Raw genomic sequence first — 27,599 nt, 5'->3', positions numbered from 1 at the left:
AGTTTGTTTACTGAACTTATCTAATTGATCCCCCAGCTCTGCTTCGTCATACCAAACTGGCTCATTTTGTGAATGCACACAAAATCTCTGTTTTTCTCTGGAGTCAACAGAACTAAATGTGCTGCTAAATCTGTGGGACTTCAAAGCTGTTTTTCTCTGCTCTCTTGCCAGGGTCATCACAGATAGCCAACTCCTATCTGCCTCCCCAGGCAAGACTTAGAGCTTTGACTGTTGGTCTGTGGTTATAGAGTTCAAACTTGGCTTCGACATTCAGCCGACCAGCAGCAGCAGCAGCGGCGGCAGTGGCAACAACTACACACACATGCACGCCGAGGCAGAGAGAAAAATATGAAAAAGATATATATTGGCAAAACTGCCCTCAAAACTCAGAGAAATGGTTGCAAACATCAGAAAAGAAGGTAAGATGAGTCAGTCTGGGGTTGTGTTTTAAACTCTAAACATCAGCCTCATTATTGGGGAATCCATTTCACTCATTTGACTAATGGAAATGGATTCTCATTGGGAGGTCATGACCATTAAAAAGCCATTAAAACATAATGTGGCATCTATTCATTCCCATCATTCATCTTTACAATACATCTCTCATCACGTAGCGGCTGACATCTATATCCAAGTTAATGCTGCACACTTGCTTTTTACCAACAATGGTCTTACACTTACATTTGGACACGTCTGACAAAAAACACCCTAAAAAAATAATCAATGACTGTGAGCTGGCATTACATAATAATAAGAGCCCATAGCCACATAGCCCTCTGGCTCCTTGCCATGTGATTTTACAACATCACTTGCAGCTGTTAGACAGTGAAGAGGTTGTAAAGATTTTGTTCTGTTGTAGCGCCAGGCGAGCGGAGCGGGTTGAACGTGCAAAGTCTCAGCGTGCTGGATAAACTCATCAATGTATTATCTCTATAATTGTCCATCTGCCTGTCCGTCTAAAGAAGAGCTCAACATTTTGAGAAATACGCTTGTTTGCTTTCTTCACAACAGTTTTCTGCCCAGAGTAACTTGTCACTATCTGGCCGTAGCATAGGTTGCCAGCTATGGGCTGCGATCACATGTTATGGTTTTTAATTTTTGGGATTCTGCACTGAGTCGCTGCTCCGTCTTAACTCCCCCTACAACACTGGTTCTCAAACTGAGATGATCAGAAGGGAAATATGGAATGAAACAAATTTGATTGAATATGATTTATTTAGGGATGAGAAATAAACAAACTGCTGCTGCCAAAAAATCAACTTGGATCCTTTTTTAATAGTTATGTCCCCTGTTTCTGTTATTGCCTGATGAATATTGTGGAGTGGGGGGCATGAATTTTTTTCAGCTTCTAAAGGAAGGTGTCATACTTGCCAGCCCGCAATTTGCTTTTATGAGACAAATTTTCACACTTTTTTTCCCATTCTAGTTACGACAACCTGTTTCTGGCACTGTACAGCATGTAGTGTAAGATTCAGTTGCATCTCGTCCTCCTCAGTAGGTGAGAGACAGATTGAGAAATTGAGAAGATTAATAAATACTTTCAGATGTCCTGGAAGGAAGAATTCAAATTTCTTTTTCGTTTTCCAGTTTTAAAGGAAATGGTCGTGCATTTTGTGACCCCTGCGCCTGATTTTTCTGTCGATCGCGAGGGGACATCAATCATAATTGAGAGGCTGACAGTGGCTGGCAGACTCTATAAGCGGCACAAGCAAAAATGAATTAATGAATGGAAACTGATGAATATTAGATTATGTCAAGAATTAACACAAGTACAGGCCAGAGGGGTGAATTATTCTGCATTTTTTTTACAACAGTGAGATCAAAATTAATTTAACATAAAAATGCTGTGGCAGTAGACTAATTATGTCATTCTCATTCTTTAAAAGTCGCAAAAATACAGGACACAAAGTCTCTGAAACTCAAATCAGCAGCTTGGGTATCGCAATTGGTGGGAGAGGCCAGGAAAAGTTTGAGAACCACTGCCCTACAATGTAAAGACCTCTATAGAGCTCTTAAAATCACTCCAGACAGCTGCGCACTAACAATTTTAGTACAGTGGCTGAGTCCCCACATACTTCATTTGTAGGAAAATGCTGTGCTGTTTCGCTGTGAAGCTCCATAAAAATGTTCTTCGGACTACGAAACTTCACCTGACCTTCCATCAACAGTAGATAATGAATAAATTTTTTTTTATTTTTGGGTGAACTGTTCCTTTAAGAAACCTACAATGTGCGTGACATCAATCACGACACTACACTCTTGCAAAGAAATGGAATAAGCGTATTTTTCACTTCTTAACTGCTTGATGAAGGCTTAATTAGTGGAGATCTTCAAACCGAGTGCCCGGACATTAAAGGAAGTCTGTTGCCCCACCTACGTATTGACACTACACAGTCTATAAGACAGCATTTTCTCCTCTTTTACTGCCAGCTTCCTAATTGAGGCTCTGGGCCGAGGTGAACTTGGAGGTGCACTCACAGCGCCTGCTGGTTGGCAGCGCTGAGCCATCGAACCTCTCCGTGAGCCAAGTATCCATCAGTCTGGCAAAATGCGAAATCCCCCGGAGCGCACACTGCCCCTGCTCCCCCATCTCCAGCCTTTCATTACCACATCCATTCCCTCAGTCAGTCCTGTCACTGTGTTTTCATCCCCCCTACACTCAAACCTGCATCAAAAGCACAGCCGAAATATTTGCTACCTGTCTGGTATGTCGTTGCTGTTGATGGTGGCGGTACTGAAATGATGCTATTCTGGCCTCTCACTCTCTTTCTTTGCTGTCTCTGTCTCTTTTAAAGCTTACTCACTCACAAAGCATTGGTTCACTCTATATCTTCACCCCTTCTTCTATGAATCACCCTTGGTCTTTGTCTTGGGGCAAAAATCCTCCCCATATTCTTTCACCGATTCGATAGAGGGGATGTGTAATGGTATTCAGCATTACACCAGTGGGAGCTCCTTTCCCAGATCTGCTCCCTCCCTGTGAATGGGAAATGATTAGTATTCCTCCTCCATCCATCTCCTCCTCCCCATTGGCCTCGCTGCCTTCCCCCTGCCTGGGACCTCTCTCACTCCAAACTGAATTACACTCCAGCTACACTTCATCCTTTTCCCCTCCATCTCACACAAACACACATACTCTTTACTTTTGCCTTCTCTCTCTGCTTCTGTTTGCTCTCCCTCTCGGTGCTTGCCTCCATGAATCTGACAAACTTTGACAGCAATGAAAGTGCATCAGTGTTGTGTTGTATCCTGTTCTCTAAACTCTCCCCGCTGCCTGTTCAGCTCTTTCCACGACCACAAGGACGACCTCCGTAAGCGCCTGTCGTACACCACCCACAAACTAGAGATGGTGGAGACGGAGTTTGATTCCACTCGGCAGTACCTCGAGACGGAGCTGCGGCGGGCCCAGGAGGAACTGGAGAAATTCACAGAGAAACTGCGCAGGTGTGTGTCTTTGTGCATGTGTTTGTGTGTGAACTGACAATTTCCCATCCAGAGACAAACTATCTTATGTGATGTGTCATCCAATGACGTCTAAAGGCAAAAGTGTTTATAGCTGTTCCTAGCGGCTTCACGTGATGACAAGGTAAGAAGAGGGGCCGTGTCTTAACGTTCAAGCAACTGACCGGAGTATACAATTCATGTTTACAATGGCGGTGTGCATAAATGGCCATGTGATATGTGTTTTCAGGTGTGTTGTATTGACGGGACCTATTTCTGAAACGGCGCTAAAACGCTCATCTGGACGTAGATCGTCTTAAAACCCTCAAAATACCTGTCTACATGTGGACTAGGCCTTAGTTGCATAATGTTAACTTCAGCCATACATGCAGATATTGTAAAGGAGGAGACTTTGAGAAAACACAGTTAAGATGCTCTGCAGAATCAGTATTGACGTTATTACAAAAATATTCAATTGTTTATGTCTGTCTCATCAAGGTGTTGGGAGCACCAATTGACCTTATTTCTGTGATCATCTGATTGGAGAATCTAATTAGCATCTATGCACATATAAACTATATATGGAACTTGAAAGATGATTGTTACATTTAATTGATTTGGACTAAAACTTGCATTCAATAAGTATGAAATAAGCTGTGATTGAGATAGTGTGTGGGAGTTTCTGCTGCCCTGCGACAAACCTGTCACGCAATCACACACCTGCTTGTTTGTTTATCATCCATTATCACAACAAGCCATGGTATTATTGAAAATAATACACCAGCTTCCCCTGTGTGAGTGTTTTTCACTGCATGTGGCGAAGTGAATCACTCCACTCGTGCCATGGCCTCTTGCCAGCAATGTATTAATTCATAGTTTTCGACAGTACGCTCTTTAAATGAAAAGCCATTGTTTTGACAAGTTTGCAACCAAACTAAATGTATTACTTCAACATTTAAAAGAAGCTGTAGCCCAGTAACAAGTACATGAGTGGCTCAGCTATGAGGTTTTATTTAGCAGCGATACCTCAGAGCAATGAGATTATCTGCAAATAGAGCGAACCTTCTGGTCAGAGCGTTCTCTGTGGCCACGGTATATAAATAAATGTGACTAATGTGATGTTTGAATAAACTTAAAACTTTATGGAAACTTGTTTCTGGCAAAAAAAACTTGGATAGTTTCACAGCAGGCAGTCTGGACGTCTGGTGGACGAGGCATGTTTGTCTTCCAAGGGGACATTCTCGCCGAGTCTTTTGGGTTTTATGATTGGCAGAACCCAATCCCGCCCCCCTCCTCCTAATTTTAACCATCTGAATGATTTATGGAGGTTGTTGAAGACAGAAAGTGCTGCCCGAGACGCTCGTACTCCTCTTGAACAAGCAACAGCAGTATTTTCCTCATAATGACCGGTTTTGTTTGCCCATCAATCGATACCCGCTCAAATCTCACCTCAGGTTTTATGATTTGTCTTTGCTTTTTGTCTCCACTTCACACTCTCTGCATCTGTCTGTTTAATGGAGCCATAAATGCTGGTTTATCAACACTCTCTCAAGCCCTAGAGCTAATGTGAAAATGCGATGGTGAACTGAGAGGTGACAAGATAAAACACCAGGAACAAGTTAACAAATACAGAGTCGAGGTGCCGTTCCATTACGCTCACTAAGGCACTGGTAGGTCTACTGAAGAGTTAGTGCTGAGGGTCTGCATGTTTACTGATTTCCTGTCATAATATTTTAGGATTCAAAGTTTTTTATGATCACACACGGTTTCTTTTTCTTAGAATCTCCCGCTGTGGCGCTTAAACATATCATCAACCATTTTTACTGTGTTTTGGCTCAGCAGATTTTTATCCTGAGTGATCTTTATATCTGAGTCAGAACTTAAAAATATCCCGCAAATCCCCTCTGAGATCCTCCGCCAGTGCCCTGATCTCATAAATTATTTATTTCTCCGTCTAAATTTATGATGAGATTACTGGTGCTCATTTAGCCATGTGAACAGTAAAACACTCTTGAGTTATCATTGTGTTGTTATTTGCATTTTTACTGGCCGTAATTATTCTCTTGTCCTTTCAGGATCCAGAGTAGCTATGCAGCTCTTCAAAGGATCAACCAGGATTTGGAGGACAAGATGCACAGGACGGTAAGAGACTCCAGCTGAGCAGTCGTTTCAGTTTCAGACAAAAATCACAGCACAAACTCAACCAAAAACATTTCGGGTATATCAAAATAACCATCATGATGTTTGTTTTTTTAGTCCTGCAATCTTTACCTGCCATACCTCAAATTATAACTCAAACCTCAAACTATCACTTTTGGGTACTTTTTACTACATACAGTTACTCAATTAGCCAAATATAATCCAATCATAGAAAATATAATGTAATATTCCAAAAAGGACCATTCTGCCCAATAACTGCTTTTACTTTTAATACTTTGTGTACATTCCAGCCTGTATAATACTTCTGCGGGACATTTAAAAGCAGTATGTATTTTTCTAGTTTTTCTACTTGATCAAACAATGTGATTTCGTCTTCCAGCACTCAGCAGGGGTCACAGATTTAAACAGGCATCCTTCCAGCTTCTCCAACCCCGAGGCCAACACTGACTTGTACAGGCTTCTTCTTCACCGCTTACAATTGTTTCAGCCTCGTTCTCTGAGCTGTCACATTTCCCGACCGCTGTGGTTGTTTGTATTGATATTATCAAGAAGTGCAGAATCCTAATGGTGTCTGCAGAGTTCTCACTAAGTCTCTCATAAAAGATGCATGAAGGTGACGGAGATTTGTGAACTCAGCCACATACTTGTGTACACACACACACACACACACACACACAGCTAAACAGCTTGTGACCCAAACCTGACCTGGAATCACTTATCTGAGAACATGAAGTCTTGTAGTTACTAAGAAACCAGTTTACTTTCTCTTCACTTCACTATGACATGACACCAGTCGTTGAACAAAGACGGCCAAGTAGAAGTTGTTGTCTTGGCAGCAACTGTTTCCTCGGCTCTGCACTTTGTACTGTGAACTATTTATAATCTTTTCAGTTAAAGCCATGCGAAAATCACAGCAGGTCATGTTTGAACAGTAGCTGGGAAAGAAAATGTATGGCTTAGATTTACTGATGTAAAGAGGCCAGTTGCTGATGTATTTTATATCCACTTTAAATACCCATTTTAATGTTTCCTTCTAACAATATTCTCTGCAATGTCCTGGATAGATTCATGATTCTATAAATTTGTAATGTCCATGAGCTTTTTATTTCAACCATGGTGCTGAGAAATCACAGTTTTTCCCACCATTTCAGTATCGATGGTTGTAAATGCGACAAAGCCCAATAGTCTCAGCTGCAATGAGAGGAAGCCAGTCAGTGGTGTGAATTAGAGCTGTAGCCATTTTTAGAAAACTTCAGTGCAGTATTCAGGAACAAAACACTGCATGTTGGTGACTGAAATCATCAAAATATGACCCCAAACCTGACAGATATCACATTCAAACTGATGATCGCATCATGAGGTGTCGTCTTTAGCTTCAGCCAAACATCAGTGGCAACGTGGTAGATTTTAATCATAGCAACTTGATGTTTCTTGCAGAAATGCTCAATGCCAGTCGTAGTTCTGTTCCCTTTTTTTGTACAGTTTGCACTTTTTTACTTTTCATCAAAGAAAAAAATATTTTGCAATCCTGAGGAAAGAGTAAAGTAAAAAATGTAGGTCTGCCTCTGTCAGACGCCTAGAACCTCATGTGGAGTGAGTCCAAATTACAAGACTGCTGACTCAGTCAAGTAACTAATCAAGTCATCCTCTTGCTGTGCACTGAATACTGTCTGATTGTTGTGATAGCCCACACTGGGCAGCTGTCTCAGTCCTTGTTCTTTGCAGTTTTGTAATTTCTTGCCGTATCTGCTCAGTGTCACATGGCAGAGTATTCTTTGGTGACCGACCTTTCCCTGTCCGTCTTTTCCTGATACAGATATTAGTACATGTGCAGGGACACGCCATGACAAAACCTGACTTTTTCTTCCAGATCCCTGCACACCCAGAAACTCTTTGACACACCATAGATAGATACACCCTGTAGACAGACAAAAGCATGTGCCAAACGAGTGTAATCTGCAGCCATACACTCAAACATAGATCAATAATTGTATCAAGTGTTTGCAACCATGCTGAGCTGCCTTGGCCTCTTTTGAAAGGGAATCTAACTGGAAAAGTGCCAGACCAGAGTTTAAAGCTGAGCGGCAGGAAGAAGAACACAATACAGAAAAATACACAACCTTCAGATCCTCAAATACAGCGATGATGATAAACAGCGTAATGTTAAACTATTGCAGCCAGATAATGTGAGAGTGATGAGGACGTTTGTTCTCTCTGCTCTCTCCGTCTCTTGTCTAAGAAATGAGAAATCTACTATAATCAATTTGAACACACCTGTTTAGCAGCAGAACCGCTCTCATCTCTCTCAAAGCAATTACATGATCAAAGACAGGGAGCGCAATCAATGTCCAGAGTAATTGGTCTTACCTGCCATGCAACCCTGTTGGAAAACTATTATAGCTAACTGCTGTTCTGGTCACCTCAGCAGCAGCTGTCCAATCACATCAGGCTGAGAGGTTCCCTGAGCGTTTCTCCCCCCCCCCCCCCCCCCCTCACAGCCTCTGCTTCGGGATCTCTCAGCCCAAAGATGAGCCGGCTCCACAGCGAGCTCCATGTGACTTACAGTATCTCGATTAAAGTGGATCGTAATCTCATCAGAAGTTTGATCCATAGGGCCTGTCTGAGCCACACACAGTAATGGAAGGAGAGTGATTTTTGACCCATGGTGAGGTAACTAATGAGCTGATTTTCATAGTGCTTTCTACTTTTCATTTCTATTAAGAAATTAATCTTGTTAAAGGAATAATTTGACATTATGGATGAATGTTTGTTCACTTTCATCAGTTAGATGTCAGTTGATTTCACCCCCATATATGTATGTGATGTGCGGACTTGAGCCAGGAGACAGTTAGCTTAGCAAGAAGACCAGAAGTAGGTGGAAACAGCTTGGGAATGACATGCTGTACTATTTCTAAAAAAAAAAAATTACAAATGGTTGTTTTCACCGTTCAGTTAATTTATTGATTTAAAGGATAAGTTCACCCAAAAATGAAAATTCAGTCATTATCTTCTCACCCCATTGCCAATGGAAAGTAATGTATGTTTCATGGTTCAAAAACATTTCTGGAGATGTGGGCCTACCAACCATATCGACATTTCTACAATGTGTCAAGTATGCATGTAACTGTATCAAATTCACATGTTTATGACCTGACTTTCATATCTGAAGGTGGAGGGGATGGTGGTGTAGATTTACAGGCGAGAAGGCTGCCAAGGAAGTGACCACAGTTCGAGACTGCGTTTCAACATTTCTATTTGGGAACCACTGGATATATTTGGCGAGGGACCATGGTGTTTCACCATTTATTAGCGTGACACCATTGGATATGTTTAAGGAGACCTCGGGATAATTACCAGCTGTGTTTGTGGCAACATCAACCCGATATGTTTGATGAGAAATTGGGACATCCCCAGCTGTGTTTGTGGTGACCAAAACATGATGTTTAAGCCAAAACATGATGTTTTCCTCACCCTGACCAAGTGTTTTTGTGCCCAAGTAACAACCATGAGCACAGCGTTGTGACAAGATCCTATTAAATTAAATTTAACCTATAGAAAATACTTTTTTCCCCTGCTTTTTCAAATACAGTATTTCTTGAATGCAGTCTTGGTGTACAGACTGCATGTGCATGTTTCTTCCTTGCGCACACACAGAAAGGGAAAAAAATATAAATAATAGATCGTTCATGTATGAGTCTGATTAGTAATCAGTTCATCTATAACCGTCCCTACGATGAATAATTTGTAATTTGGGTGAACTGACCCTTTAAAGTAAGCACAAGCTACTGCGAATAGCTATATTTCGATTCGCAGTAGATAATGGAGATTTGCTGGGTGAATTTTTCTGTGAACTCATCCATGGTGGTGGACCAGTGAGGCGTGACAATCGCAATAAATCATCCCAGACATGAAGTACAGTGATGTGTGTTGAGAAGACAGCCAGTTACAACAGCATCTGTCTGGCAGTATTTGCAGCCTATTATTTGTGATGCTTCAATGTAATCCCTCTTGCTTTGTCATACCATGAACAGACTGAAGGACTAAAATGTCTTTGCATCATGGATCATTCCTCTCATACAGTACACACACACACTTTCACACACACACACACACACACACACACACACACACACACACACACACACACACACACACACACACACACACACACACACACACATTGATGTGTTCAAGTCATGTGAAAATGATTTTGAAAACTGTTGGCTTTTCAAAGGGATTGTGTGTCTAGCGGAGAGCCTTGGTGTAGCAAATCAGTCTTCATGGCAGGAGACAGTATGGGTTTTTTTTTTTTTTTTTTTTTTAGAGGCAGGCCTCATTGGGATTACCATTTCTTTTGATGTCATGTCATGCAATGGCATTTCAAGGGGGAAATATGTTCCTTTGTAGAAGACAGTCCGGGCAGGGCAGGCAGGCGGTGACAAAGGCAGCTCCAATCAAATCAGACACGTAATTAAAAGTTCTGAGAGGCCTGAACTGACAAGGTCAAGAGGAAAACAGCGAAGAATCAAACTATTTCCTGTAGACCAAAGAAAGAGATTAACACCTGGAGGAACTGACGGATCCATGTTGTGATGATACTGGAGGGGAAATGTTTTGATCTGCAGATAAACAGTCCTGCAGATGAAGCCGTTTGTGCAGATGAAAAAATACATTATCAGTGAAAAAACATGGGTAAAATATAACCCTGGCACTGTCAGCTGGAGTAGTTATAGCTTGGTGCCTGTGAGACTGTTTGGTAAGAGTTTAAATTAATCGTTGAGCCTCTTCTGCACGGTGCTGGTGCAAGCAGAAAAGACATATTTGCATATAATTGTTAGTCAGGTAGTCTGTGCTACCCAAAATATATGGTACCATACAGACTGCATCAGAATAGATGAAGTTAGTGCAATATCTGGCTAATCAATATAAATTTCTCATTTCCTTTTTTTTTTGTATTGCTGTCAAACATTTTATTGTTATAACACTGTTTCATTTACTTAAGTTAAGTTTTAGAGTCAGACTGAACATGCTCTGTTATAAACTTTGATTAACTACGCGTAATGTAAACAAATACTATGAATATTGCTAATTGTATAGTAGGTGCTGAAAGTCATTGTTTCCCTTCATCCTTATATAGACTCTTTAGCAGGATTAGCTAACTAACGGTCATTATTCTATATATTTTTAATTATTTTTGTTTTATTGAAGAAGAAGTAGAAGAAGAAGAACTGTATAAATCCCCTTTGGAATAAAAGTGTTTCAACTCTTTTTTTTCCACTCACTTACCGACATTATTTGCAGTGAAAGTCATATAGTGTTGTGCTTCAAACACATACACTAGGTTATCATTATTTCTTGGACAGCTACAGTCAGAGTTTGAAGTACACATTTCAGGACCATGGACAGCAGCAGTACACACATTGCATGTAAGGCAGACATTTCAGGACCATGGACAGCTACAGTACACATGTAGCATGTAAAATAGAGATATCAGGACCTGTACATGACCTGCTCAGTGCCAAGCAGAGTACAAACACAGTTAGCGACTAGCTGCTCAACATAATTGAGAATTTAGCAGCTAAACGGTTAAACAGATATTTCCCTCTGGATTTGCTAGAGTCTAAAAGCAAAAATATACTGTCATTTACGAAGAGGCCAGAAAACACGACTTGAAATGAATACTGATGTTGCTCCGTAACTGCTGCATGTTTACACCGGCAACTGTTCACCTACAAGCCTGCCATATCAACTTAAGTGACATCAATGTTGTGTTGGCACCTTCTTTCTGCTGCTACCAAGTGGCTTAAAATCAGTTACTGCAGTTTAAAGTATATTTGATGCTCATACTTTGTGCAGTAAAATGGTATTTCTCCATTGCAGCATTTTTACTTGTACTTAGGTCAAAGATCCACTAACTCTCCGCAGTAGACCAGCTCACCTTAGAAGCCAACATCTTTGGTAAGTGGAGAAGCTTACGTCACAACGCATTTACGTTAAGATGGTGGGCATATGCAGAAAGAACGCAGCCGAAAAATAATATGGTTATATCATTTATATGGGGCAGTTTTTATTAGGATCGGTTTATGAAAGGTGTTTAGTACCCCCTCTGCAACCAACGGAAATTGCATTTGGTTTGATTGAGGTGTTTATATGGAGCATTTTCATTCCATCTGGGCTTTTAAACCAATTATAAGCTGAATATTAGACTCCATTTAAACACAGCCACTGCGGGATCAATAATCTTTGATGGCCACTTGCCATTATTTTCTTTATATTTTATAGACTAAATAAATAATATTTCAACTGAAAGGTCAATCATTAAAAAAATCCATATTGAAAAATGGCTGTTAGTTCCTTCTCAAAGCATCTCCCCAAACGGCTGCATGCTTCACCTTTGTTCTGGGTCTGCAGCACTTTTCCATCCAGATTAATCTATCGCTGTCATAACCAATCAGAATTATTTATGTGTTTATTCATGAAACGCAGCGGCTCGGTCTAATCTCTGGGGTCTGATCGGTTCTTTCTTGGCCAAGCCTCTATACAAAAACATTAAGACGATCAATATTATTTGATTCAGGATCAATGCATTTTATCTGCTTAGTTTATCATGCGCGGGAACATCAGAGCGGTAATTGTTTTGTGCAGCTGACATCTAAACCAGGGAAACATGGAAGAAGCACCGGTGTGATGAAAAAGAATAGAGGAGGAACATGAGAGTATACACAGAAAATGGAAGTTTGAGGTTATAAAGACGTTTGGTTCAACAGGGAGTGTGTGGCTGGTGAACAGAGTCGTCATAGAAACCTGCGGCAAAGAAGAATTTATCGTTGTTTAGATGTCACAGATGCCCTCAAGGCTGACCGAACAGCAAATAATGGCTTCTTCATCCGTGTTTACCGGTGTGGATGGTGTCAGATGAACAACAGCCTGGTGGTGAGAGAGGGACAACGTGTGAGGAAGCCTGTTGTGTCTATGTCTGAATGCGTGTCCCTCGCTCTGTGTGTTGTTTTCTGCTCTTCAGTGAGCAGCAACGAGGCCTGCAGTGCACTAATTGTGCCATTAACACTACAGTCATTAATCATAACTCTTCAATGAAACGTGCGAATTACACATGGGAGAGTAGCGCCAAGGCTAAACCCAGCAGATGTGAAGCACGTAATTATTTACTCAGGTGGTGAATCAGCAGCTAGACGTCCAAAACTGTTTTTATTATGTTCTTGTTACCAAAGATTGTAGTCAATCACTGGTTTCTTTCAGTTCACATGACCAAAATGCAAACTTTGTTTAAGTAGTAGCAGCCATGTTTCCATTGGCATTGAAAAAATGTTCTCAATTGGGCAAGAGAGTTTTTACACTTGCTTTAGGTGGTTAAATACTTACCTGGAGAGGGGAACACCTTCTCTAACCTTCTCTCTCACTGTTTCTGAGAGAAAAAGAAGAAGCTGTGGCTGCTGTCAGCGTCTTCCCAGATATTCCCATAAGATTCCCATTCCCAGATTAATTTGTACATTTCCTTGTAGGTGGCCAGGGCAACTGCTTTTGTTCCTTTTTCTTCTTTGAGGTTAATTGGGAGCCAGCAAATAACTGGTTTTGTTTCCCGTTTGTGAACTCTACTTCTATTCTCTTTATCACAGCCATTTACAGACATCTTTGTATCTTAATTTATTCGCTCCAAACCAGTTGATGGAAACATGCATAATTAGCTTTTGCTCTTTTTTTGTGACTTTTCAAAAGTTCCCTTAAAATTTGCTTGACGATTTGTTGGAAACACAGCTAGTGAGGAGATGGATTAAAAAAAAATAACTCAAGTTTTACTCACGCTAAACCTATTTAAATACAACTCAAAGCTATCATCTTTTGTTTAATCGTCATTGTGTATTGGTCTGCCAGGTAACCTACACTTAACACTGTGCCTGAACCCGTCCTGTGAGGACTGCTGCTGCTGCTGCTGCTGCAGATCAAACCAATGAGTTTATCCACTAATAAGTATTCTGTGTGTGTCCAAAAACCAATATATAATTAATACTTTGTGCCTTAGAGCTTTACTTTTGTTCAAAACCTGCACACTGTAATTTACTCTAAGTCAATCCCACATACACTGCCGTCCTACTGCTGAAAATACTCTCTAGTGCACCAAATTCTTGGCTAAAATAGTTCCCAACAAATGCACCACTTACTCCGGTTTGAGGAATGTTTGCTAAACACTAAAGTGCCCAACAGTTTTAGGAAATTACAGGCATTTTTAAGAATGAAATGTATATTTGTGACCCACAAATTTGGGGTGGTTGAAAAGTTTTTTGAGAAAGACCAACAATATGAATACCATATTGTTGGTGAGCGTTTTCATGGGATTTGTTGACTTTAAGAAAAATAAAGAATAATAAAGAAAAACCTTATCCTTTAACTGTTGGCAGCAAACAGCAACTGTTTTAAAGGATAACTCCACCAATCCACTAATTTAAAACATAAAAGTATGTTTACAGTACTGCAGGAACTGGACCTAGTGGTTGTCTGAAAGGTAAAACGATAAAAGAACATGATACTCTGTGCTTTATTAAATGGTGTGAGGTTTATTTAAATTGTAAAACCACCCGAAAGGTCCTGACTTTAAAGCTCAGTCGTCTCTCTCAGGCACAAACTGAGGTATTTGCAGTAAATATTGTTAGTTTCGCATGGGACGTTGATGAAGTTTGAGTCTGCCAGAGATTTTCTCCCGCCTACGCTGTGTCCGCTGAGGTGACCGACTTTTGACTAGTTTCTGAAAACTCACAAGATTTAGAATCTGCTTTGTTCTGAAGGGGTGGTTAACTTCAGAGTCTCCATTTGAAAATCCTCCCTAATGAGGTTAGAAAATCTAATTTGTTTCTTTTCTTTTTTTTCTCCCCACAAAAATAAGACCGTATTTAACTGGAGTGGAGTTTTCTGCTCTCTTTCGTGAACCGCAGTCTCCAGTAATTGCCTCTCATGGGGTTTAGGCTTCATTTGTTGTCCAGTGAGGAGGCAGAATCTCCAGCAGAATACGCAAAACAAATTGGGGCCGTCTCGGAAAAACTGACATTTTTCCACTTTTTATTCACCGTGTGCTCAATTCAACAAATCCTCCTGATCAATAATTGAAATGAACTCTATAAAATTTGTTTTGTTGGTTTTTTTTTTAGTCCATTATAATCTGCATTATAGAGGAGAGAAGAGGCCCTTTGTTAGCTGAGTCAGGGTTTCAATGTGTGCTCAAATGTCATGGTCATCTAGTTGCTGAGTAATTAGTAGAAACCTGCATACATTAAATACTTGTGAGTCTCTGAGCTGCTTTGTGGTGAGAAACAATATCCACTGGGTCAAGATATGATAGCCAAAATTTGCATAATAATTTTCCTTGACGCTGTTCTCTTATATGTGTGGCAACAACTGATAAGAACGTCGTGGTGACGGCCTGTGTATCCAACACAGTGTGACTGGAGGAGATAGCAAAAGTCAGTGTGCACAGCTGTGATTCCTCCGCTGGCCTTGACGCTGTAATTAAAATTACACTTCCTCCCTCTCTCCAAATGTACAGTGCAAGATCATGTTCATCACATCAAGCCTATTAAGATTGCTCTCTGTTCATTTTTAATCTATAGGTAGACTCTGCTTCCAATTTAGCCTCTAATCATGTGCAAGTGGAGCATCAGTATGTTAGAAGATCCAAGAGATTACCGGGTATATGAAAGTTATCAAAGTCAGCAGCTACACCGAGGGAACAAGAACAAGAACATTACTTCTGGCATCAAAGTGGCACATTATTTTTGAACATGTACAACACTGTTTTCACACTGTTTTTTTTTTTTTTTGTCGTGCTCAAGGTCACTCTAGCTGGCAGTCCAACGTGCATTGAGTTTTTAAATACATTTTTAATAGGGGAGATTTCAGAGGAATCAGATAGTAAAGCAGTGACACACAGTGTTGTGCTTTGTGTTTTTCTTCATTAAAATTGGATATTATTTTTTAAGTTTGGCCATGATTCCTATTACTGGTAATAACATTGTAGTCAACATTAGTTGCTGAGATATGGGAAGGCCGAGACACTCTCACTTTCATTTAAAGCAGCACCAATCCATATTTTTATATTAACAATGGATCCAATGACTATGTGTACTATGAAAAAAGTTGCTTGAAATTACTGAAAACTTTGCTTCATCCCTCATCTCTACAGAGCATGTTAGTGTCCTTTAGCTCCTTGTTTTGGTTTTCTTGTGCAAAACTTTACTGTTTTGCTTCGATTGACTCATCAACGTCGTTTTCAGATGCAGCAGGGAGCTGTTTTCAACAAAACTCTGGATGTAATCCATATTTTGACAAAGCCAATGAACACTACCTGCTCAACACCAAGGGTTAGCGACTAGATGGTGAACATTTAGTCGAGCATGTAGCAGCTAAAGAGACCAAGTTCATTTGTCCCAGGAGGTGGTGACCAAAAACAGAGCTAAAAGAAAGTGAATATAGTATTTACATTCTCTAAATTTTCCCAGAAGCTAATAAGTTTGGGACACCGAGTGTTGTATTAATTTACTACTAATACAATCAAACATTTCTTACTGATGCAGCTTCACATTAAAAGCATTTCACTGGAGAAATACCAGCTGACTCTTATTTTCAAGTAGGCTAGTCACAGATTGAAATATTGCAGGGAGTAGTTTAATATGGTCTGTGGGGGGAATGGAACAAGAAGAAACTGTTAGATGAAGAGCTGCAGGGAACAGGCTGCACACCTCCAACTTCTCAGTGTGGTAACTAACTCCTTTTACCTCATTAACGTCATCAGGTTCCCCATAACCATTGGGTTTAAATCTGAAATATTGCCATTGGTCAACTCTCCTGACTCTCATCACATGTGAAGTGAAATGTGACTAATCTGTGCTGCATCTCTGCTACTCTGTAGAGCAAGGAATCCTTAAAAATATCCACTTACACTTACATGTTGAAAACGCGATCTCAAACTGAAGTGGCATTTTGTTACACTGTTCTCGTACAAAAGATTTGTTGCAACACCAAAATAGTGTATGTATCTCTACATTTGATCCAAACTGATCGACTTCTCTTCATACTAGTGTTATACATAAAATGCCTTAATATAATCAGGTTTCTTTTCCATGAGCTATACAAGATTAGAGAACAAAAGAGGTTAATGTTTTTTAAAGGATTTACGTAACTATGTATGTAGAAGGTATGAGACCAAAAGTCAATGTAATATATATTAACATCTCAGTCAGACGTCGTCTTTGATCCAATAAAACATAATTCAACCAAAGATAGAACGGTGTGCAGTCACATATCAGAGGTTAAAAATGCTTTAATGTGTTCAGCCACACAGTCAGCACCACAAAACACAACTAGTAACCCAGAGTAATGACAAAGAGAGTGAGTCAGTGAGCTGCATGTCTCGACAGCAGATTAATGAGACCCTAACAGAATTGGATTTGAATATCAATGCTGGCCTATTGCTTAAACTGACATTAATTGCTACCTATTAGATTGGCTGTGCACCCCTGTATTTCAAAACAATCACTGCCACTAAGAGATTGGAAGAGAGGAGGGTGGGAGGCCAAGTGAGTGCTCAGAGACGTATCATTTGTCAGCTGGTGCTGTGTGGCAGGTTTCACATTGTGTGTGTGTGTGTGTGTGTGTGTGTGTGTGTGTGTGTGTGTGTGTGTGTGTGTGTGTGTGTGTGTGTGTGTGTGTGTGTGTGTGTGTGTGTGTGTGTGTGTGTGTGTGTGTGTGTGAGAGAGAGAGAGAAAAAAAAAGAAAACACAATTTATTAACGAACAGAACAGACGTCTGGCCCCTAGAGGCTGCATCGTTAACTGCAGCCCACAACATAGAGACACTGGATGCAACAGTAATAAACAAACAACTGACAAACTCAATTTAGGTTCAATTAATCACCTGTTCTGGAACTTTTGCCTGTACCACATGATCTTCATCAGCAGATTGAGTTTACTCAGTTGTTACTCAAATGTTCAAGCCTTCATGCTGGGAGAGAACCACAAACTTATTGGAATTTAAGGGTTTGTTCCAATAATATGCAAAAATATTGTTTGATTTCATGGGATGCATGCTTAACTCTCATATTCTCTATTTTCAAATACTTTAGTTACTACTGTAACATGTCTATGTCAATCAATATGAAATTAATTGCCAACTATTTGGATAAACAATAAATTGCTGTCAATTAAGTATTTACTGATTCTAGCTTCTTAAATTTAAAGGATTTGCTGCTTTTCTTTGTCACTGATGACAATAAATGAAGAGTCTTTGGATTTTGGACTGTTGGTTGGACAAAAGAAGCAATTTGAAGACATCACTGGAAAATTGTGATGAGCATTTTTCACAATCGTTGAGTCTACAAAAAAATGTATTAATCAATTTAGCAAGCTAATCTGCTAGAATGCATGCTAATATTACATTGAAGACTTAATAGACGCTGCTGGCAGTGTTGTGGAAACCATTTTGAAGCATTGCTATAACTTTACAACCAACCAATCACTTCACACTGGAAGTAGTTGAACTATAGAAAAAGCTACCCTGGGGAGAAATCTAGGTTTACTAAAGCTACTTGGTTTTAGAAAAAGTAGTTCAAAATGATCAAATTGACACTGTACATGTGATACAAAATTACAACAAAATATAATACAAAAACCTCACATGCTAACAATAAATGCCACTCAGTTTAGTTCATTGCAAAATGCCAAGTTTACCCAGAGGGTAGCACTAAATGCTTTGTGCTCAGCTAATTCTATGACCGTCTCTTTATTAGGTTATAAGATTTATTGCTGATTTATAGTTGACTTTTTGACTTTTTGAAAATCATTACGAATAATCCTCGGTGCACCATGAATGTCTGCAACAAATTGCAGGACAATGAGGCCAGTTGTGGTCGAGATATAAGTGGGCTGACAGACATAAAGACAGACCGGCTAACCGGCAGACATCAGCATCATTAGGCGCCGCTGTTAGTGAGGCTAAAATGTCACCGCAGCAGTCATTTTGCATTTCTTTGACAGTAATCACTGAAAATAGAACGCGTGTTTCATTTGTCTCTCTCCCTCTCCTCCTCTTTAGTTTTCCCCTCTCCTCCCTTTCTCCCCCTCTATTTCTCCTCTTCTTACTCCCAGAGTAATTGATATGATATGAGCGCTGGCAAGTGTAATCTTCTTTTAATTAAGACCTGCTGCTGGCACTGGCTTCAGACTGATAGTGACTTCAGGCTCTCTTCCTCTCATCCCCCCCCCCCCCCCCCCCCCCCCCCGTCTTAGTTTTCTTCTCTTGCTCCTCCAACTTTGGCTCCCTCATCTTTCTCGTTATCTCAACACTCAACTCTATCCTTTAACCCTTTATTTCCTGCCCCTCCTCTTATCATCTACTCGGTAAACCTCTGCATCCTTTGTTCTTTGTTTTTTCTATTGTCCACTGTCGATATTTTCTCTTATACTGCAGTCCCACCACCATGAAGAGGAAAAGAGAGCCCTCAGCCGGGAAATCATCGTCCTCAACAACCACCTCATGGAGGCAAAGATCACCATCAATAAACTCAGAGAGGACAACGTGAGTACTCAGGGCGGCATCATGTCATACGGGGTCTGACAATATCTGAACTTTTTTTGTGTGATAAGACTCCAGTTGAAGATATGCCCGAATTATAGTTCGCCTGCAGGCACACAAATGAAGGAGAAGCCCGGGGCATTCAGGGCCATAGAGGTCTGGGGCCCAGCCTGGGGTGGTTGCTCTCCTTGTCTTGTTAGCGCCAAAACAACATCTGGCTTGAGAGGCTGAGATGACGGCTCTTCAAAAAGCTGTTTTTTCCTTAATGGAAGGACTTTCTCCCGTCAAACTCTGTGAACACAATTGCTAAAAGTCTCATATCCTCTGTATTCCTACAACATCCTGGATATTTTTGCTTCAAGGGGCCACAGCAGATAGAGGAATTAACTCTAAGCCACTGGGTGTTTTATAGTGATTATACTGAAATCAATGGGCATTCCTCGGGGCAGCCAGAATCTGGAGCAGGGGGTGCGTGGATCTGAGCTCAAGGGCATGTGGCAATCGTGTGCCTCACTTCCTTTGAAGTGATTTTACTGGTACTTCTACCAGGGGCATCAGGTTATGTTAGATTTTCTCTCTCTTGGTCTATGTCACTTTTTAGCACTTCTGAGCTATAGAGTGTTTTCACAATCCCCTCCAATCCGGCCAGGCTGATTGGAGTCAAGGTTCATTTTAAGTGGAAGGAGGAGGAATTTGTCCCGTCAGACCCAGCAGCGAGGCAGGGATTTCCTCCAGAGAGCAAGCTCTGAATTTACTGCTTATAACATGGGATCAAGCAAAAACCTTTCAAATGCATCATGCCTGAGACCTGATGGAAAAAACAATTGCATTTTATTGAATAAAATCTATTCCACTTTTATTACTCTTGAGTGATGAAACTGTTCAATCTACAATGGGTTATTACCATGGATGGATTACTGAACAGGCCTAACAAGGCACAGACGCAGGGGCCCAGGGGCCAGAGCAACTGTTTGAAGTGGCTGCTAACATTTTTTTGTTCAAAAGTCAATCAAATGACTACAAAGAGATGCAAAAACGAGCAAAAAAAGCCCAAAAAAGACTACAAAGAAATGCAAAACAGCCAAAAAGGCACCAAAGGAGACTACAAACATGCAGAACGACCAGAGAGGAACGCAAAATGACCACAGAGAAATGCAGAACAACTACAATGAGATGCAAAAAAGCAAAATATCTAAATATTGATACATATTGATGAATATTTGAAACTGATTCAAAACTAATTTCCACAGTATCCACACTGACACCAGCTGTGCTTTCTCACTCCCTCTTGTTTTCTGACAGCGACTCGACATACACACTGCTGCAGTGTTCACATAGGCCCGCCTCCTCCGACTCTTCTGTGGTCAGAAGTAATTTATCTTTAATGTTGTTGTGCTTAACACACAAAACACAAGCCTTGTTATATTTATCTCTTATTAAAAATAAAAAAAATGTTGCCCTCCATGTTGTGTCAGTTTTCCCCATTGTATTGAACATGTTATTGAATGTCGGCCTAAACGACTACAAAGACTTGACAACAAAATTACAAAAGGGCACAAAATGAAAGAAACAGAATACGACTTAAAAGAGAAGCAAAACGACCTAAAGAAGACCCTCAAAGACAGAAAAGAAACCACGAAGACAGGCAAAATGACCACAAAGACGAGAGAAAAAAATCACAGACACACAAACAGAAAAAGTCGTAGAAGAGTTGCAAAACGAATGAAAAAAGGAAAAAACACCAAAAGAAACAAAACCACCACAAGCAGAAGCAAAACAACTACAGAGACAAACAAAAAAACAACTGTGACACACAACAACCACATGAAGATGCAAAATTCCCTAAAGGACAACCAAGAAGAGACACAAAATAGCTTCAATATTGTCATTTGCAGTAGTTTTTGTGTGTCTGTGTCTCATAATCCATCCATGTTTATTTCTAGTATGAATACAAGGTTGATAGAAAGCCACAAGAAATGGTCATTACTCTATTTACTTGACAGAAAGGTGAGAGAAAACCCTTCTTTTGCCCTCAGACCTTCAACACTGGTGTAGTTTGTTTACCCTGGAGAAACACACTACACAACTCATGTTAACAAAGACATCACCAAGGTCTCAAAGGTCTATTTGAACTGTCTACAAAAACTACAGGGAGCCCAGATGTCCCCCAGCAACAGACTGAAGAGAAATACAGTGGTTTTAAAAAGCAGTCACTGTTAACTGGCGGGGGGAAGCTGTCAAAGAGAAGGCTTTGATGTTATGGGAAGTATTGTCAGGGCTGTGGTGTGATGGAGGCTACAGTGCAGCCAGAAATGACCTTTGTGAGCGGAGGGATTTCACAGAGGAGGCAGAGGAAAAGAAAGTGAGCTAAACCAGCTAACCACCCACACAAACTGATGCATTCAGAAACACTGCAAACAATTAAACCAAGCATCTGCTGTGCCAGTGGACCACCCTCACTCTGCCCTGGAATTAAAGTACAAATCCGAAAAACATCCATTGTAGAAAGAAAGCACAGAGAAAGAGATAAATAATGCTGAACTGGCTTCCTGAGGCTGGGAGGTGCGGATAAGTGAATGCACTTTTTAAGACGAGTAATAGAATTAGCACAGACCGTAGTGGACAGATACAAGATACATTACAAGTGAAAAATGCGTGTCAACCTAGTGAAACAATACAGCCACGGTGAATAATACGTGAAAACTAATTAAACTCTAACAGCTTCAATGGATGACTTTGTTCCTTTAATATGACGGGTCACTTAATCAATGAGTTGCCTAATCCAGTGGGTTACTTACTCCCAATTCCCATCTGAATATGGCCCAATGTGTATGCAACATGCAGTATTCTATGCAATACTATAAATTTCTCATTATTCAATACTTGTTACTTCAGTCCTTCTTGTTCTGTTTCTCCATGACCCATAATTACTTCAGAAATACCTCATAAAGAGTAAATTGACACATTATTTAATGTTAGATTTGTTGTTTCTATAGCGCAGTGCTAACATTACATGACTGTGTTGATGAAGGTTCTCAGTCATCCAGGTTACATGACTGTATAATTATTTCTTCCTGATGTCCCCCATAATTAAACCACAATTATAAGGCTGTAATCTAAAGTGTTACAGATTCTTCTCCAGAGAGTGTTCGAACAAAACCCCCCTTGGTGAAAAAGCCTGCTGGAACCATCAGGCTGCCAAAATGAACAAGATTTGAGAAGTATGGATTTAGTGATAGACTATAATCTTTCTGCCTCTTACAGGACCTGTACAGGAAAGACTGCAACCTGGCAGCCCAGCTGCTGCAGTGCTCCAAGTCTCACTACAGAGCACACAAGATGTCTGAGGTGAGCTTTCCAACAATGCTGCTGCTGTCCGACTGCATCATTGTGTCAATTCAAATCTACGCTTCAGTGAAAAGGTTTGCTGACTTGGGCTCTACCATTTATTAAAAAAGTACTTGAATTGCAAAATGTTATATGTGGTTAAAGGTGCAATTTGTAGTTTAAGTGTGTCTGAATATTCACATTAACATGAATCCAAAATATTATTAGCAAGGATTAACTTCCGTACGCTGAAATCACTGTGGCACCTGTCCATGCCGAACTAGTCAGTGATGTATTGTTGAAACATTTTGGCCAGTTATCTGTATAAGTGTAATAAGTGTATCATTATTATTAATTAAGTGTATGGGCGCTCTTGTGTATGGGCAAAAATGGATTGCTTTAACTTATGGAGCAAGAGACTCTGACATACCCTCCTCCTCAGAATCCGCTGGAAATTGCAGAGGTTGTTGAACATCTGCTGCACTACAACTGCTGCCAACTTGTTTAAACAGCAATATAAGCCGCCCTACATGTTATTCTAGGCCCAGTTTAATACGCAAATTATACCTTAAATTAGAAAGGTTGCCCTATTTAATTCAAGAGATAGCTGACCAAAGTGTAAGTAAATAGGCAAAGAAACTGGCCAAGCATTCAAAACCCAATTTCAACACTGACATTTTCAATACTAAACACTATGCACACATTTCAGTTGGCATTCAGAAAAGGTATTTCTGCACCAGAATTTTATTCCTGGCAGTTTGGAGAAAGCTTTTAAACAACATTTAGACCCTCATGTTGGGGAATATATTTGGTAGTTGACAAAAAATACAACTTAACTGTTTACATACATAAAGCATCCAATAATACTAATTTTAGTGGGGAGGGGTGCATTAGGTCTAACTGGGTAAGTAACTGATGTATGATGTACTGATGTACTGAATGTATGCTGTAAATAATTACTAATGAACGATTCTTGATGCATTCATTCTGTAATGGAGAAAGGTTCGATATGTTGCGACTGTGTAACCACTAAAAGCCTTGGTGAATGGTTTTCACAATAACACAGTTTCACAGTTCTCATGGCCTCTTCAGTCAGACTGATGAAGGTCTGCTGTCTGAAGTGCCATCTGTCTGCATGCCGGCTGTGCATAATGAACGACTGAATAAATGAAAGCCTGGCCTGAGACGACACCTGATGCATCATAGAATAAAAGTTATACTCTTCAACAGGGCCTGTATGCAGACACGTATGACTAATTCATATACATGAGTTGTTAGTTATATGATGATATGTATTAAATGTGATAATGAAATATATTCACATTTAACAAATATTGGAGAACAGTGAATACTAGAAAAACAGAAGAGAATAGTCATCAGGTCAGCAAACTGACTTAGCGGTGATGTCCGTTATGCAGGAATATCTGTCTTAAAGGGGCACTATGTAGTTTTGGAAATATATATCCTTTCCATAACTGAATAAACAAGATGTTCTCAGAGGAAAATAAGGTCCCCAGAATACTGTTTGAAGCTAGAAAGGTGGCAGGGTCCGCCAAATATCAACAAAGTAAAAAAATATGTGTAGCAGCAAGTTACCTGGAAACTTATAAAGTGCTGCAGAGATGACGTATTTATGTAGGCTGCTAAATTAGCATTGCCCTGGTTCCCTCGTCAAGAAGCTGACAATATTTTTCAGTTGGATTTTGGATTATTGCAGAAAATAAGTTCTGTGGCAAACACAAGTTTGTGATACTTTGTTGTTTTGTGCAAGATAATATTCACAGATGAACACCATGTTTATATTTTTTTAAATGTAAATGAAATCACCAGAAGTTAAAAGCGAGCTACATCGCAGTGGCATGACTTCAACATTACGCCACTAAGCACCTTACTAACACACTTTACTATACACACATAACTATACAATGATCAATCTAAAAGTTGGAAGGTTAGAGTTAGCATAGTTTGCAACTGAAGTCTGCATGAAATAACCGACAAGTGAGTAAATGAGTCTCCGTGTGTGTCTCCACTGTTATGATTGTTAACTACATAAATGCTGTGTGAAAACAGAAAGCTTAACAGGCAATAGGAACAGTGACTTGTGTGGAAAAGGCTTAGCAAATGGTCGGTTGAGAAGTGGTGTGCTTTAGTGTTCATGAACTTTTCATTCATAAGAGGTAGAATGTTTTTTTTCTCATTTTTGAAGTAACATAGTCTCACTTTAAATAATAAAAAAAGGTTATAAAACATGAAAATGCAAAATGTCTTGTACGTGTGGAGCATTTTGAGGAAATAGCTTTCACAGAGTGGCTCTGAATTGCTCGAATGACTAAAATAATAAGTGCCAGTTCCATCATACTACATTAAACCACTTATCTCAATAAATGGAGCAAGACCTGTAGACGTGTATGCTGTCACGTGGATTAAAACTGCCAAACTGTGTGACTGTTAATTAAGATTTGCCTCAGATAGCAGCTAATGCTGAGCTGGCTTACTTTGAGCACACTGTATATTATCTTGTGCTCCCCCCCAACAGCCTCACCTACTTTCCATCTCTATTCCCTCTGAGGCAGTAGCTGCTAAAAATAGCCTGACTTAAAAGATGCAGGTTATTTTATGCCGAGGCGAGCTTCTATTTCTTAACAAAGCCAAGTCAGTATTTTATCTTTTTTTTTTATATATATATTCCCAGCTGGAGACCCGGAGCACTGGTTTAATTTGAATCTAAGCCGTTCCCTGTGGAACTGATATGTGTTTGATGGTAGACAGAATAAAGAGACAGAGTAAAAAGACAGAGAGAGAGGGAATGAGGGCTTTTTGGTTGAGAAGGCAGTGGAGCAAGAGGAGAAAGATGAAAGGATAAAGAAAGGGAGGAAAAAAGAGAGAACTCAGTGTGGCACGAACAGTTTCTACTGACCTTGACGAGCTTTAATAGGCACAAAGAACCAGTCGGTAATTGACAGGAACAGTTTTCTCAAACAGGAGCCAATCAAACAGATAATGTGTCTGTCTGTGTGTGTTTGTGAGAGTGAGAGACTGAGAAACAAATAGGAGATAGAGGGATGGAGAGACAAAAATAATAATGTCCAAAAGACTTTACCTGTTAATTAATTTTCTGGAATGAAAAAGTTGAGATAAGTAAACATTTGTAGAAAAGAAACACGTGTAGACAAGCACAAACAGGGTTGTGTTGGGAGAAAAGGAAAGCAAATAAATAAATAAATAAATAAATAGAGCTTGTGTTCAGCAATTTTTCTGACAAGTTCATTAGAGGGGCCAAGTAGTGCATTTCCCCCGAGATCCATGAACTGGTCTGGACTGTTTGAGCATTGTGAGAATGAATTACTCTCTAAACCAGAACAATAGATTAAAATCCTTAAGGACTGGCTCTAAGCATATCTTCTGTGCAAACACAGGAAGCTTAAAATATGTTTGAGAAAGAGACTCAAGTTGACTAAATAGACAGGCTCAGCAGCTGTCACAATTGTATGGTTTTGTTTTTAATTCCCATCTTCATCAAGCTTCTTTTGTGTCTCTCCACGTCTGTCTTGTCTCAGTTGCCACTGGATTTCCAGGAACGCATCAGTTCCCACATGGAGAAACATAATCGGGGTAGCGGAGCCACCATGGCAATGTGCCACTCCAATTACTCTGACGCTGTGCCCACATCCATAATTGCCAAGGTCCTGGAAAAGCCAGAACCAGGAAGCAGTTGTCCTGTAACACGCTCACCCAGCCCGCAGCCACAGGAGTCAGACTTTCTTACAGGAACAGGAAGCACTGATCACCTGAACCGCCGCATTGCATACAAGAGCTCTGACCTGTACTGCAGCGATACGGCCCTCTATTGCCCCGAACGATGGCAAGATACAGAGCGCAGGCAGAGCGTCGACCTTCACGGCACCAGCCTGCTCCAGCTTCACGCCCAGAACTCCACTGACAGCAACCCAGAAGAAGAGGCCTACCATTCTGGAAGTTTCTCCCACCATGAGCCTCCATCTTCCTTCCACCATCACGATGAGTTTGGCACTGGTAGCCTCCCCGCCTCCAGTTCCTACTCTAGCTTCAGCCTTGCATCGGATGAGAAGGGAGGTGTTAGTGGTGGTTGTGGACGCACTGCCAGCAGCACCTTATCCTCTTCCCACCAGGGTCTCTACATGGAATGGCGAGATGGTGGCAGTGGGGACTACGGGCGCAAAGGCATGTCGTCTTATGATAAAGACAGCCCAAGCTTCCCCAAGTCCCTCAGTATCCAGCACATGGTGACTCCCAGGAGCCCGCAGAAGGGCACCTCACCCGGGTACACAAGGACGGCTTCATGCTTCAGTGAACCATACCATTCCAGCACCCCTCGCCTGGCCTCCTCTCAGAGCATGGGGTCCACAACTGGACTGGGCCTGGCTCGTGGAGCGGCTCTTGACAGCCGAGGTGACGTCCAGGTCCCTGAGGACGACCTCAGCAGCCGCTGGAGACAGCTCAGCGTGGAAGACATCAACACATTCTCATCTTCCTACCGTGACATTGCTGGGCGGGTCTCTCCATACAGCTTCTCCGAGCACCACTTTGCCATGGGCCCTCCCAGTAAGGTCAAGGATTCTCTCTACAGCAGCTTCCAAGAAGGAGATGACGTCTTCCACAGCCGTGTGCTGGACCAGTGCTTTGCCGTTTCCCCTTCACCCAGCCGCAGTCCGAAGCCAATGGAGCATCGTAAGCAGGAGAAAACTTCTGTGCTGTATAGAGCCAAGGATGACAGTCAGGACTCCGAGTGCAGTCTGTTCCTCTCAGGGAGCTCTAAGGAGAAGGAGAGCGGTAGGGGAGCGATGGCGGCAAGCAGCGCCAAGAAGGACTACATAAATCTGAGTGCAGACAGCTCGGCTGAGTCCTTACACCAAAGCTCCCTCGAAGCCTCAAGTCTTCAACACTACCCCAGCCCCAGGCCGAGCATCCGGCCTCGCCCGAGCTCCAGCTCCGCTCTCAGTGTCGGCCCCGCACTCCCAAAGAAGACCTCTCCAAGATACCAAAAATTTGGCAGCACGGGACTGACGAGGAAGGACAGTTTGACCAAGGCACAGCTATACGGTACACTGCTGAACTGA

General features: G+C 41.0%; 1 protein-coding gene across 1 annotated transcript; it reads left to right on the top strand.

Moving 5' to 3' along the window:
• The first annotated feature begins 336 nt into the window (after positions 1-336).
• begain (brain-enriched guanylate kinase-associated) lies at positions 337-27,599 on the top strand. Its single transcript, XM_073484188.1, has 6 exons — positions 337-419; positions 3,283-3,444; positions 5,517-5,583; positions 19,072-19,179; positions 22,441-22,524; positions 26,061-27,599. Exons 1-6 carry the CDS (start codon positions 349-351, stop codon positions 27,597-27,599), a joined length of 2,031 nt encoding a protein of 676 aa, XP_073340289.1. The 5' UTR covers positions 337-348.

This window comes from Pagrus major, chromosome 16, assembly GCF_040436345.1.
Source record: "Pagrus major chromosome 16, Pma_NU_1.0".
In the NCBI taxonomy this organism is placed as follows: Eukaryota; Metazoa; Chordata; class Actinopteri; order Spariformes; family Sparidae; genus Pagrus; species Pagrus major.
The sequence above is the reverse complement of the archived record's forward strand: the minus strand, read 5'-3'. Positions and strand labels throughout refer to the sequence as shown.